At 50.3% G+C, this 14058-nt stretch overlaps 1 protein-coding gene across 1 annotated transcript in view; it reads left to right on the top strand.

The window, feature by feature from the left end:
* Positions 1–6544, top strand: part of CASQ2 (calsequestrin 2) — a 35750-nt gene extending 29206 nt beyond the window's left edge. Inside the window, exons 10-11 of the mRNA XM_033005184.2 lie at positions 248–322; positions 4544–6544. Of these exons, the coding sequence (XP_032861075.2) occupies positions 248–322; positions 4544–4747 (279 nt within the window). The 3' untranslated portion in view covers positions 4748–6544. The remainder of the gene's footprint in view (positions 1–247; positions 323–4543) is intronic.
* The last annotated feature ends 7514 nt before the right edge of the window (positions 6545–14058 follow it).

Here is a 14058-nt window from a genome sequence, read left to right as displayed (position 1 = left end):
GACTGTGGGCGATCCCTGAGGGCTGCTCATTCGGGCTGCCACCCATGAAGGTGGTGTCTGGGGAACATCCCCAGAGTCAGCACTTTCCTTTGCCATGTGTGGCAGCCCAAGCTTGTGTTCAGCCTCTCTTCTCTCCCATGCACTCACTGATGCCCACTCCCCCGACCACGGCCCCGCTGGCCCAATTAGTGCAACCGGGTATAGCAAACACACACCCTTGCCTGAGCTTTGTTTCTTGCTCCTGCAGCTGATCACTTACTGGGAGAAGACCTTCAAGATTGACCTGTTCAGACCACAGATCGGAGTGGTGAACGTCACAGACGTGAGTAGCATGTGCCCAGAAAGTCTACCGATCCCAAGATTAGGGTGCTAGAAAGGACGGGATCTGAGACCTGCTGGAATCAGTGGGATTACTGCTGTTAAGTGCAGGTAGACCAGGATTTTTCCCCGGGGAAAAACGTGTAAATACCTCACCATTCCCGTGTGTGGCAGGGTTCATAACACCTCCAACGCTGGGCTTCAGGGCATCGGTCTGAGCGTGTTTCTGCTGCTGAGTTGCACACAAACCACATCTCGCGAGGACAGGACCAGCCTCTGTGTTCTGTGCTTCAGGGCTTTGCCTGGCTTTGGTTTCAAGGTCTCACATTTCCACTCTGACTCACAGTGTGCACCCTTGTCCGTGCCCTGCTCTGACTGAACCCGGGTGGGTTTGTGGAGGAAAAGTGTGTTTGTAGGGGGAGAAAGCAAGCCATGTTTAGGGGAGAAGAGGACAAAAAGGAGGGTGTTTTTACAGCAGAAGTGGAACGGCACAGCTTGGGTGTAGGAGGGAAAGATGGTCCCCCACAGATGACAGGGAGAAACTGCACAGCTTGAAAAATCAACAAATAAACACACAGCCTTAATAAGAGTACAACACAAACTGTGAATGGAGGGATCCCACTGGGGTGAAGAGGGTGTACTGGGGTTCATCCAGGCCCTCCTCATCCTCAGCCACTGCTATGTGGGTAGTGCTGGAAGGATTTGGGTGGGAAGAGGAGAGGTCCCCCCCCACGCCTGGTGGCAGTGAAACGTTTCCGTGCTGTGCTGCAGCGCTGCAGAGGGATTGCTGCACAGGCAGGGGCTGCTTTGGCATGGCTGCGGTGGTGGAAGTACCCGCAGCACCCACAGCTGTGCTATCAGTCCAGCTTTCTAGCGGCTACCGCTTTCACCGTGGCTGCCTTCAAACCAGCAAGTCACAGGACTGATGTCAGGTTGTGTGCACCCCATGAGCTTCTGAGGTGGGTGGGAGAGGGACCCATTTGACCCCCGCCAGCAGAGAGCTGGGGAGAGCTGCTGGGTGCACTGCAATGTGCATCACAGCCCAGACAGGACTTCGGAGAGAAAGCATTTTTCCTCTTTCTGACAATAAGAGCCCAGATGATGAGAACATGTAATGTGGTGTACTCTAGCCTGGTTCACTTGTTACCTTAGTTTATTTTTGATGGTTAAGCGCTGGGTGTTTTAATCCCTTTAAAATGAACCTGTTTGGCTATGTAAGGGTCTCTGGAAACAGAAATCTCTCCACTGCAGAAGTGTTTGTAATTTGGTGCTTGACTTTGTGTCTGAAATTTCAGCTGTATGGGAACCTGATGTTTCATTAGAAGAGAGCAGAGAAGGACATAGAGTTGAGACAACTGTCCAGGGCAGGGCGCTGGTACTGGCCCCACCACTGACCTTGCTCCAGGCCCCCATGTCCTCTCTTCTGTACCTCCCCAGAAAAAGAGGGACAGCAAAGGTATACTGGACAATTGTGCCTCCTGCAAGACCATAAGATGGGAGATGTGATAGGGAGGGCAAAACAATGGTGTTATGAAGAAAGCAGAAGCCCTGGATATTGCATATCCCATTAAGAGGGATGAGAGGCTTGGAAGTCATGGGGTAGATGCGGCACTGGCTGGATGTGAGTGATGCTTTACCTGTACTAGAGCAGCATCCACCAGATCGTGGGACAGACACGTAGAGAGTGAGGACCCAGTGGGTTAAGGCTTGTTAGCAGAATTGTTAAGGTAGAGGCAAAAGGAAAGTTGGCCAAGATAGCATCCGTCACCCAAGTTCATGAGAGAAATGAACAGACAAACCAGAAATAGAGCCCAAGTCTTCCAGTCTTTTTGCCCTTGTTACTGGTCTGCAGTATCTCCTTTCGTTATATGTACCACAGCTGGCCATGTTTAAGTCATGTCAAAGCTACATTCGACAGCTATCAATGGAAATCCACGGTAGTAGGATTGTCAGTGTCAAAGGAATCATATAGAATGCAGTATTAGGCAGGAACATATGCCTTATTATCTAGCAGTCACTCAGAGACCTGTAAAAACTCATGCATTATCTAGCTTTGATATAGTAAATGTTTCAGGTTGTTGATTATAGTATTTGTAGTTTTTATTTCATTCCTTTTAAGTCTGTTTTTTATTCCTCAAGAGAGAGATTTAAGAAAGTTCTAGGTTGGCGGGTGATAGCTAAAACAAACACTGAGCTCATTTCATTATTTCAGTGTTACATCACTGCATTCAGCCAAGTTACACAGGTACAAAGTGGGGCTTACACAACAGAGTAAAAATAAACACTGCTGTTGGCTTCAGTAGACATAACCCCTGTGACCCCATCACTTCTCTAAAAACCTGCCAATACAAACACCAGAGCTCCCAGTGTCCCCTGCTGGCCCGTCACATCGTAGTGGCTCAGGACCAGGGCAATGACGCTCTGTAAAATATTGCTGCTTTATTTGCACATCATCTTCTCTAGTGCAATGGGTTCATTCCTGTTCCCATTATTTAAAGGTGTCGCTTTTTGCTGCACAAACAGTCCTGAGGCTGGGGACAAGATCACGTGCATGAAGCAAGAGCTGCATGCCTCTCTTTTATTACAGTTTTGGGGTTCCAGGAGGAAAATATTGTAAAGGATAAACAGATTTCCTTGAGCAGAAATTGGTCTGGCTTTTTATCAAGCCATAAACCAAAGGGAATTAGGTACCACAGACAGGGAAAGAAGTTGGGTGCATTTGCAAAAACCAGTAGTTATCTTCTGACATATGAAAAGCACTTCTGCAACATCAAATGCTGAATGGGGTAGCCACACACCACCTTTGCAAAATAGGAGGCTGATCCTATTTTATGGAGGGGAGTCAGTGAAGGGAAAGGGGCTTAGCCAGGCATTTATCCAAGGAACCTATAGCAAAGCCAAGAGAAAACCTTTCATTTCCAGTCCTCAGAGACCATCTAAGCTATGCTTCCTGTCCCTGGGTAACAGCCAAAATTCAGACAGCACCTTCTTACTGAATCCCCCTACCCCCTCCAGTTTGTGGAAGTAATGCAGACAGCTGGAGAAAAAAAGCAAGGGGCACCTGTAGTCCAGGGCATCACTGTTTTTCACCATTCTTCAGCTGGAGCATGGTTGAGATGATCTGAGGAAAGGCTCTTCCAAGAGGAGGAACCACTATCACGTGTGGAGAGTCCAGAGCAACGTCCTGAGGCAAAGGCGATGGTAAAAGAGACTGGGGAGAAGGGGTACTGACAGGAGGGTGTAAAGAAAGAGGTCCCAGAAGGGCTCTGGAGGGAAGGAGGGAAACGCTGTGATGTCCCGTGAACTGAGGCAATGCAGGTGGAGCCGGCATAGGCCTCTTTGTGTTCTCTTGTTGTGGTTTCAGCCTACTCAGCAGCTAAATGCCACACAGCCGCTCACCCACCCTCCCCTCACTTGGGAATGGGGAGGGAATCAGAGGGGCAAAGGGAGACTCGCGGGTTGATATAAAAACAGTTTAATAAGAGTAACAGAACAACACGCTGACAGCAGTATCGGCAGGTAATGTACCATACAGCTGCTCACCCCCCGCCGACCGACACCCGCCTGCTCCCACCGGTGATCCCCAACACAAAGACCCCACGGCCACACTCCCAGAAGTGAGAGCCCCTCCTGGCCCACTCCTGCCTTTATATAGTGAGGGCAATGTCACATGACATGGGATATTGGCCAATCGGGGCCCAGCCCTCCAGCTGTGCTCCCCCCACCCCCGCACACAGGTGAGGGCACTCAGACCTGGGCAGCCCCTGGGGTCTCAGGGGGCTGCAGCACTCCTCCAGCTACTAAAACAAACAGGAACTTTATTCCAGCCCCAACCAGGACATCTCTTTATGTAGACTTGGTGTCTACAGAACTGAGGACAAGGCATCAGGTGGATGCTGCTCTTGCTCACAGGTGTCGGCAGTGCAGGAGAGGAACAGGCAGCGGGCACACATCTAACCCCGGGCAAACGGTACCGCACGCTCACGTAGACCCACTGACGGGTCCCACTGCCCCTAGGCAGGAGCAGCAGCGCTTCGGGGGCAAGTGGTAATCCCAGGGGGTGGGCAGCGAGACGCTGTGGCTGAGCCTGCCCACAGGCTGTGGCGAGAGGGGGAGGTAATGCCACCACCAGCCCTGCATCCCACCCGCGGTCCAACCCTGACCCCCAATCTCCTCCCCGCGCCTCTGAGGGTGCCTGATCCCCCACCACCTGTCCCCCCCCCAGGCTGACAGCGTCTGGATGGACATCAGAGATGACGATGACCTGCCCACAGCCGAGGAGCTGGAGGACTGGATAGAGGACGTGCTCTCTGGGAAGATAAATACCGAAGACGATGACGACGATGACGACGACGATGACGACGACGACGACGACAACGATGATGACGATGATGACGACGACGACGACGACGACGATGACGATGACTAACTGTGACTCTGTGCAGTTTGACTTGTGGGGGCCGAGAGGCCTCCCCCTGCGGCAGGTCCCTCCATCGGAAGACCTGTGTTTGAGCGTCAGCAAGCACCGCTGCTCCTCTTCCCCCTCCTGCCCCGCTCCCCCTGCCCCTGCCCTTGCTGGGACTCCCCCGGCCTGATTCTCAGCGGTGCTGAGCCACCGGGGCTGTCCCTGCAGGCACCCAGCACCGCTGCAAATCATGCCTCCTTAGTAAGGACAATAAGAATCCGCAGGGAATCTGCCCCGACTGTCCCAGGGCAGGAGAAAAGTGCCTGCCTGCTCACTGCCAGAGGGATGCAGGGAGCCAGTTTGAATTTTCCATGCTCATCGGCCCAGCACTTAACATCCAAAGACCAAATCTCACTTCAAGACATAGGGAAGGCCACTGTAAAGTTTAGTCCTTTTATTAAACATAATGCCCTTTGCAGCTACTCTGCCAAGACTGCTCAATCCTGCAAGTTCTACTCATTAACATGCTAGGAGCAGCAAAAAGCTTTGGGAGGAGGGGAAGGTTTTAGGGGTTCTATCTGAGTTTGCAGTGATTCCGCGTAATGCCTGGATATTCTTGTCTGGCAGCACAATGGAAAACCAAACACCACGGTCCCTGGTTGAACCTCTTTCTTCTTGAAAGCTCGGGCCAAAAGATAGGGTAAGTGCAGGTGGTCTGATATAGGACATCAAAGCTTGCAAGTTCCTGAACTGCTGGAAAGGCTGATCCAGGTCTGAGCCCAAACTCTTGAGGCTGAAGATCACGGCACTGAGCCACAACCCCAAAGAAACACTAGAGCAGAGCCCAGGCCAGTTCCAAACATCTGCAGCCAGGTCTGAGCTGGGCCTACCTTCCCTTTCAGGTGAACCTCAGCTGGATTGAAGGTGGGACAGCATACTCCTGCCAGTGGAAAGATTCACAGGGCCCATCCTGAAGCCCTCCTATTCCCCATGATTTTCCAGCTTTAGCTGGTTTTTAACCCAAAGCCTACACAGCATCTTTTCCCATGACCAAGATGTTGGGAGGGAATACATCTGTCCAACCATATTAGATGCTGGATAACGTGCATCGGGCAATGAGCAGTGAAAGGATTCAAGCTGTTTGGATTTTAAGTATTCAGTTGCACAGTTACTCCCTGCTTAGAGACTCCCTGCTTAGGCGTGAGAAGCCTCTTTTGACTGCAGACCGAGAAGGAGCTCAGGGCAGCAGTTTGCAGTCAGGGGGGTCACTCACAAAGCGAAGGGTCAGCAACTCAGTCCTGGCGAGTGCAGCACCACCCACGTGCAGGTCACTGCAACAGTGTTAGGTCTCCCTGCTTTCCCATGCCGGCAGATTTCAATTGTCTTAGCTTATTAGGTTTGACAATAGTGCAATGAATGGAGAGTTTGGAGGTAGTTTTATCTTTATAAATACGTTCTCCCGTCGTTCAGACTTGTTAGTATAGGTAGGGTACATATGTCCTCTCTTGCTACAGATGAAAAACATTGTTCTGACCTTTCTTGTACTGGCTTATGTCAGAGGTAAGTGATGTTAGGGGAAATAACGGTGCAAGGGACAGGGGAATCAGAACTCGTTATACAAATTCAAATCAGCCTAATGAGAAACAAGGTTTTACACACTACATATTTCCTTTATCAGATGAACTGCAAAGCAAGATTTTATAGATTTTTTTTTTTCCTGCCTGTTGATCAGTCTCTTTGACTCTCTCTCTCTCTACATTAGCTGAAATAGAAATTTGAAACTGCTGGTATACAAAAGCTGAAGTACTGATATATTCCTACATGTGCCGTATCCCCTTGGTGGAAGGTGTCTGCATGAACAACGCGCAGTTGGATATCTGTATATCTCTATGTATATAAATGAATACTGTGCTTATATAGTATATGACCATAGGCCACGTTAGCTCCTCACTGAACATCAAACACCCAACCTGTGCTTTTAAGGCACAGCCTATTAGATGGACAGGCCAGCAAATCCCCCAGGTCAACTATTTTGCCCTTTCTTGCTTCTTTATGACGCACAAGCACTGCCTGGAAGACTTGAGTTGAGTGTGTTTGGGGAGACCATCCACCTGGTCGCACTGGGGTTATGAACAACACAGCCCTACCCCAGAGGACCTGGTGGAAACTTTCAAAAGCCTTGAAATGCAGAGTGCTCTCAGGTCCCCTCCTCTCTTTCACTCACCATCCCTTTCTCCCAGCTGGAGGGGTGCCCAGCACCCTCCTCCTGCTCTTGCCTTTCAGCTGTTTCCTTGAGAGGTTTGCTGGAAGATCCAGCTCAGAGAGAGAGGGAGCAAGCAGGACCCAAGGTCTCGCTGCTGCGCATTGGTAAGGAGCAAGAACAGGCAAAACTAGCCATTTAGTAGTCCCCTAGTCTGTGATTAAGGGACAAATACTCATGTGAGAAAAGTACTTGTTTATCTTTAACTTGGGTTTATTCCCAGGTGTAAAACACGTACAGTGTCACCCTGCACAAGGTTTGCACAGGCCCTGCAGCTCCAGATGAGTCACTGCAAAGTGCCCTGAATTTCTATAACCATGAAGAATAAACGAAAAGTTGCACTGCTGTCTTTCCTAACTGCCACTGTCTCCAGACATCCTGATTGCCTGGGCATTTTCCGTGTACCTCCCCTCCTGCTGTGGATGCCCGTCTATTCTGATGTACCCCTCTAGCTGCTCCGAGAGATGCAGCTTACACAGGCAGACCCTGCAAACGGCACCACGGTCATGTTCAAGTGCGCACGTGCTTCGCAGGCTCCTACATGTTTCAGTGTACCAAGCAACAGAGCTCGGGGGAAAAAAAAATAATGAATGTAGCAGTGCTTAGGCTTATACAGAGGCCACAGAGGCTGACCTCATACTAAGGTTGGTGTCGGTGGTTTATAGAAAGCTTCCCTTATGACAGAAAGGACTAATCCTATGGTTGCCACTCCTTCACGTGGCAGCACAGTCCTTGATGGGCCCACCCTTTCTCTCTTCCCTCATCCCTCTGTTATGGTTTCCATTGTTCTCTTTGCCCACGAATGGGAATTTTTTATTGTCAGCTTTTGGGATGAACAGATAAAAAGTTAAGAAAACGTTGCAGCAGGGGAAAGATTGCAGCAATGAAGCAAAGTCTTGCCCGTTCACCCATAACACCTGGTCTGCCCTGAGTTCATAGTGACCAAACCACCGAACGAGGCAATATCCCTTGTGAAGGAGATGACAGCTTGAACTTGAGTGTCTTCCTTGCAGTGACAGGTAAGATAGTGGTATGGGGAGGATTCATACGCAGGACCCAGGCACGGGTGTTCCTGGGCTCCTCTGTCAGAAGAAGTCACAATTAGCATTTAAAAGACACTTGCGGCCCTAAGGAGCAAAGTCAGCCTAACGCTGCCCACTGAAAAGCAAAAGGTCAGTATGTTTGATGAGGAACCAGCAAAAAAACCATCTTTATTAAAAAAAAAAAAATAACAACAAACCAAAACACGTATGGGAACAGCACTGACTGTTTCTGCAGGCAAGTCTGTTAGGACTGTCCCTCTCTTGGCAAATAGTTCTTTTCCTCCAAAGTGTTAATTAGACATTTATATTAAATGGATCTTAATACACGTAAAGACAAGGAATTATATTTTGCCCTCATCCAACTGCGAGTGCTTCAGATTGATCCGTCACTTCAAAGTACCCAAAAACCTAGCCTTACCAGCCCCCAACGACAGTGGGCACCCTCCTCGCAAGTGATATGTGGCGAGAACATGAAGTTGTACACCACCTCCTCCCAGTCCCCAGACACGGGGCCACGGGCCGCAGAATAGGGGTGTATTTGGTGTGCGGTACCACAGGCCGCCCCACGCTGCTCATGGACTATGATCAAGGGAGAGGGAAACCCATCAAGAGCCACATACTGCAGCTATCATACAGAAGTACAAAAGAGAAAGCTTCTGCCTTTGCAGCAGATCCATGGACACTGATGGAGAGGCTCTGTGAAGCTGAAACGGCTCTGAGCTAATGTCAACCATTTGGGAAACAGCTCCAGAAGAAGAGGACAAGGGAGGCACTCTGGAAATCAGAGATTACTCTATATTTTCAGTGTCAGCATTTTTTATGATGTTTCTGAGGAGTGGTGAGAGTCTCCTGTGATGCCCTTGGGAGAGAAACAACCCTGTAGTGAAACCAGAGATCTCAGCTGCCTCCCAGCCCAGAATGAAGTTGCTCAGCCATATGCCACCATGCATGCACGGCTCAGGACACCGGCTGGTTCTCCATGTCTGTCTGCACATCATACTTCAGAAATGATTGATTCATTACCAAGACCAAACAAAAACCATTGCCTTTTATTCCCAGGGAAATAATTAATTAGACAGGAACATATCACTTCCCAGCTGCCACTGACTTGCAGTCCTGTGAAAATAGGCTAGGATTGCATGTGAATTCTTCTCTGCCCCAGCAAAGCTTTGGCTTTGGGCGAGTCCCCCAAACAGCCAGTTGCACACCAATTCCTGGACTTGGGGCGCCTGAAGAGGGAGAATGGGTGAACAAGCAACAAGCACCAAAGCCCTCCGGGGCAAAGCAAACTGCCTTCTGGCTACTTTTACACCCTAGGTACATCTACGCCCTGCAGTGCAACACTGTCTGCTAGAAACTAGAAGCAGCAGAGCAGAGCAGGAAGGATAATTAACCTCGATAATGAGGCTGCACCAGCAGGACTGTGTCCTACCTGAGACCCAAGACTCTGTGTGTCAACCCACTGCGCTTCAGCATCCCCTGCCTTTTCCCCACTCCTTTGTACCACTGGCATTTGGGCAAAGCAGCCCTTCAAGTCAGTACCCCCCGAGGCCAGCCCTGGGATGGCTCTCACATCTGTTTGGCAGAAAATGATGTCTAATGATAACACGGGCGATGGGGCAAGGTCCAGGGCAGAGCCAGCCCTCTTGGCCCAGACCCCAGAACGCTCCCTGCCAGGATTAAAAGGTGCTAAACTATTTAAAGGCAGGGGGGGAAAAAACCTACAGAGCTTCCTTGCAGCTTGAAGACCCATTTCTGGATTCAGATTACAAGCAGCTTTTGGGATGGAAGCAAAGATCCTTCCGGTGCCTCACTCCCCGCTTCCGCTCCCTCCTCAACCCTTCTCTTGCCAAGTCCCTGTGGTGAAGGAGATCAGCAAAGCACTCAAAGGTCTTCTGGTATTGTCCCCAGTGCTATGGAAAACAAGAAGAAAACATAGCTTTTTCACCTTCTTTTCATCCCTTGTGACCTATTACTCTTCTGGTCTTCGCTGGCTCCCCTAATCTTTTTGTCTCTCCCCATTCCTATTTAGCCCCTTTTCCTCTTCTCAACCCATCCCCCCAGCATATGGTATCGAAGATCGCTTAACGACAAGGCCCTCCCCTGTCCCTACTGCTTGAGCTCACCCCCAGCCCACGGAGGCATCAGCCTCCCTCGTGCCATTGCCAGGAGCCAGCTGTGGTGGACCCCAATGCCATGAGCCGTGGCTGTGAACGCAGGGTGGGACAACATTTCCTTCCCAAGGGGAAAGCCAACTGGACAAGGCTGAGACTGGCTCTCCTTTTGGGGGAGATAGGTGGGACACACTGTTTCACCAGCCTGGGCACTGAGGAAATACCAGGGGTTTTTTTTGGGTGCGCTTCTTTTCCCATTGTCCCCAAAATCCAGATGAGGAACTATCACCCTGACACCAAGTGCCGACTGCTGCCACTGCAGGAAGAGATCAGTAACCCCCATCAGCAATCACACCACTACATCACCGGAGCAGAAGACAAGTGGCATGACTTCACACATGAGAAATAAATAAGCTTTGAGGCTTAAATGAACTGAGTTTGCTGGAGGGGTTATCTCATATTTCAACAGCAGCCAGAAAGCCAACTACCTGCTCAAGACCACCAGTAGTTGTCCTGGCTCAGCCTTCCTTCTGTCGTGGGTAACAAATGACTTAAACAGCCATGGGATCCCTCACCCTCCGCTTTTTGGATTTGGAGGAAGCCCGGCTTGAATCAGGTGCCTCCCTCAGTAACACAGGTAAAAATAAAATTATGTTCGAACAGAGAGCAGCCCTGAAGTTTGCCTGGTGTTACATTTTTGATTTAAAATTCAACCCAGCATGTCAATGCCCTGCTCCTGCTAGCAACAAAGAAAGAAGCTACTGAATGACAAAAGTAACTAAAAGTTTGAAGAACATTTTAGTCCCCACAAAATGAAATCACTGAAGGAATTCGCACAATTTCCCACAGTCTGGTTACTGAATTACTAAACCAGTTTCTCACAACCACTTACAAAGCAAAATTATAATCAACTGTAGGATCTGGTATTATGAGTACTCAAGAATGAGCTTTACAAAATAGCAGCTAAAAGGTTTGCAGATCTGGTTCACATATGTGGCCCAGATATAATCAGCTCCTTCTCGTTCCCTCTTTTAAAGCATGCTCACAGCATCTGACTCGTGATGAAGAGAGGTCCAAAGACCTAAAAAGTTCTGAGTGTCTCTTAAAAATTCCAGAGAGGCTGAATCAAATTTGTTTTATCAAGAACACCTTTCTCTCCATGCATCAAATTTTCATTTCTGCTACCTTTTCAAGTAGTAAGAAAAAAAAGACAAAAAAAAGACAACCAAGACTGTGGATGTCTAAGCCTTTGGAAGAGACTTTAAATGTTTCAATTTACAGAATAGCTTCATGCCGAGAGCAATTTGTTTTTAAAATCTTTGTACCTTCATGTTTCTAAGGATGCTGGAGGGAAAAACCACAACCTGTTCTCCAAGGTCTCTTCCACTGACTTCACATTGTCTCCTCCTTGTCTTACCGTCTCTCTCGAGGTTTTGCTATTCCTCCGTATTTTGATACATAAGCAAGGTGAACACACTGAGCTATCCCAAATGCACACCCACAAGGTGAAAGTTATCTCCCTTCTTTGTATTTGGTGCTGCCCACACAGAGCCCAAAGACTGCTTGTTCCCTTTGTCTTGGCCATGGCCCCACCACCAAAGAAGCGTTCTCCTCCTCCCACAGGCAGGACCCACGGACTTTGGGAGGCCAGCAAGCAGCAGTACCGCTGCGTGAGGGCTCTTGGTGTCCACAGGTTATTTGCATCAGCTGAGCTGGAACCCGAGCAAGCCCCAAGTCATATACAGAAGTGGCCATCTTCACCCCTTTAGCTCCCCAGATTTTGGAGGAAGATCAGCTCAGGACTTTGGAGTAGGCTGGCAGTCTTGCAGTGGGCCCCAATCTGATCACAGACCACTATGTAAGCAGTAGCCAGGGAAAAAAAATAAAACAACTTGCAACCTTTTCCAAGGTCATTATGAAGGGGGACAGAGACACGGTGAGAAACAGGAAAACAGCTTTCTTCCCACTTGGGGTACTCTCTATTTTAGTAGCAACGTGTCAGCGTAAACCAGCACACATGCTCGCAGCAAGGCTGTAAAACTTGTTACAGCATTTCAAAGCAACCCCGGGTAACCATGTTCATAGATAGTGGTTTATGCATATGCAGTCACCGCACAACACCACCCCTACCTACATCTGCAGACATGTTATGCTCACTGCTCCCTCTTCTCTCAGCACCTCCTGACCCGGCAGTGTACGGATACGCAGGTGAAAAGGGAACAGACACCTCTGCCCCAGCGGATTATCTGTCAGTACCGGAAAGGACTGTAACCCAAACCCACGACCTTCCCACTCCAACATAAACTCAGGAGCAGTGCTGAAAGGCAAATCAAAGTGCTGCGCTTGGCCGACTCCCAACACACCTTCCCTTCCTGCATGCTGCCGTGAGACATCCCGTCCTGCTGAGGGGTCCCCTTCCCCTCATACCCACCCTGAGCTCTGGGGCCTCGTGGAAGCCCTCAAGTCCAACCCCTCCCTGCACCTCTCGTGAGTTCAGATCTGAGGCTGCGACAGCAAAGCGTGTATAGCAGCAGGAGAAGCTGTGTTGGGGCTTAAAGCCCTGCCCACCTCCGTAGCCAGATGTTTTCATTGAACTATTAATTCAGCTGACAATATTGTATGGTGAGGTGTTGCTAGTGCTTCACGCGAGGCTTTGGAGCCAGTTGCCTAAGGTGACAAGTCCCTTTCTTAATCCATCTGTTATACCCTGACTGCGTGCGGCCCCTTTGCCCCATACCTCCCCACTGAATTCCCCAAAGCTGATATTTTCTGACAATCCATAACTGTGAGGCCTGGTCCCGTCGCCTACTGGGGGTCAGTCGATCTTCTTACGTATTAAGCCACACTTCGGCCACCAGATACTCAACCCCAGTGGTCACTGCTGTGCTGTCTCGGGGTAGTGACAGCCTTATGCCCTTACGGTCAGGAAGGGCACTGCAGGAAAGGCATCTCCTTCTCAAGTGACCCTAGTCTGTCCCTCAGGCAGGTACTTACCTCTTGTTCAGCGTGCCGCTCTGTACTTCCAAGCCTTGTTTTCCAGTGAAAGCCTCCATCCCCTTTCTGTCAGAGGTTTGGGTTGGTAACACTTAACCAGCTGTTGCACCCGAGGCTCCACCACACCTCAAAGACCCTTACAACTTCAGTGAAAGACTTGGCCAAACCAGAACAGCACCCTCAGCTCTAATTTCTGCTGAGCTACGCACCACAGCCCCTTATGATTCAGATAGCCGAGCTCTGGGCAAAGGCCAAGGGAACTAGTCCCTCTAGCAAAGCCTGTTCCTTCCATCGGCTCCCACAACCCACGGCAGGAGAGAAAGCGCCACGAATGGCAGCAGTTGGGTGTTGATCTGGTATCAGCGCTAAGCCACAAATGACACGGTGCACGCTGAACTTGTACGCAAAGACACAGATCTCGAAGCCAAGAGCCTAGGACGAGGCCGCCAAGCCCATTACCTTGGTTGTGCCAAATTCCTGCTTCTTACACCTTCCCGCGACACACCTGCGGCCGACTCCCACAGGGCCTTTGCCTAACGCAGCTCCAGCCCGGCAAGTCAGGCCTTCCCCCGCGGGGCAGCGACGGCTGCGCAGCCATCACAGGCTCTGCAGGGCAGCGGCACTCTCGTTTCCTTTTCCCCTGCCCGTCTCCAGGAGCTGCGCTCCCAACAGCCCGGGGCTGGGCACCGCCAAAGCACCGGCAGGATGAGGGGGACGGATCACAAGTGAAGAGATCAAGGGAGGGCAGGAGGCAGGACGGAGCACACCCCCATCCCACCCTTCCTGCTTCCTCTCGGGCCTCAGTTCTGTGCTTCGTGGCCTCAATACCTCCACCTCCCCCCCGGACAGAGAATTACCCACGTGGCTGCTTCTCTCCACCAGCGTTCAGATGTGCGCGGCTTATCTCCACAACCGCTGCACATT

The sequence above is a fragment of the Tyto alba genome, unplaced genomic scaffold (genome assembly GCF_018691265.1).
Source record: "Tyto alba isolate M040663 unplaced genomic scaffold, T.alba_DEE_v4.0 Super-Scaffold_14, whole genome shotgun sequence".
Lineage (NCBI taxonomy): Eukaryota > Metazoa > Chordata > Aves > Strigiformes > Tytonidae > Tyto > Tyto alba.
The sequence above is the reverse complement of the archived record's forward strand: the minus strand, read 5'-3'. Positions and strand labels throughout refer to the sequence as shown.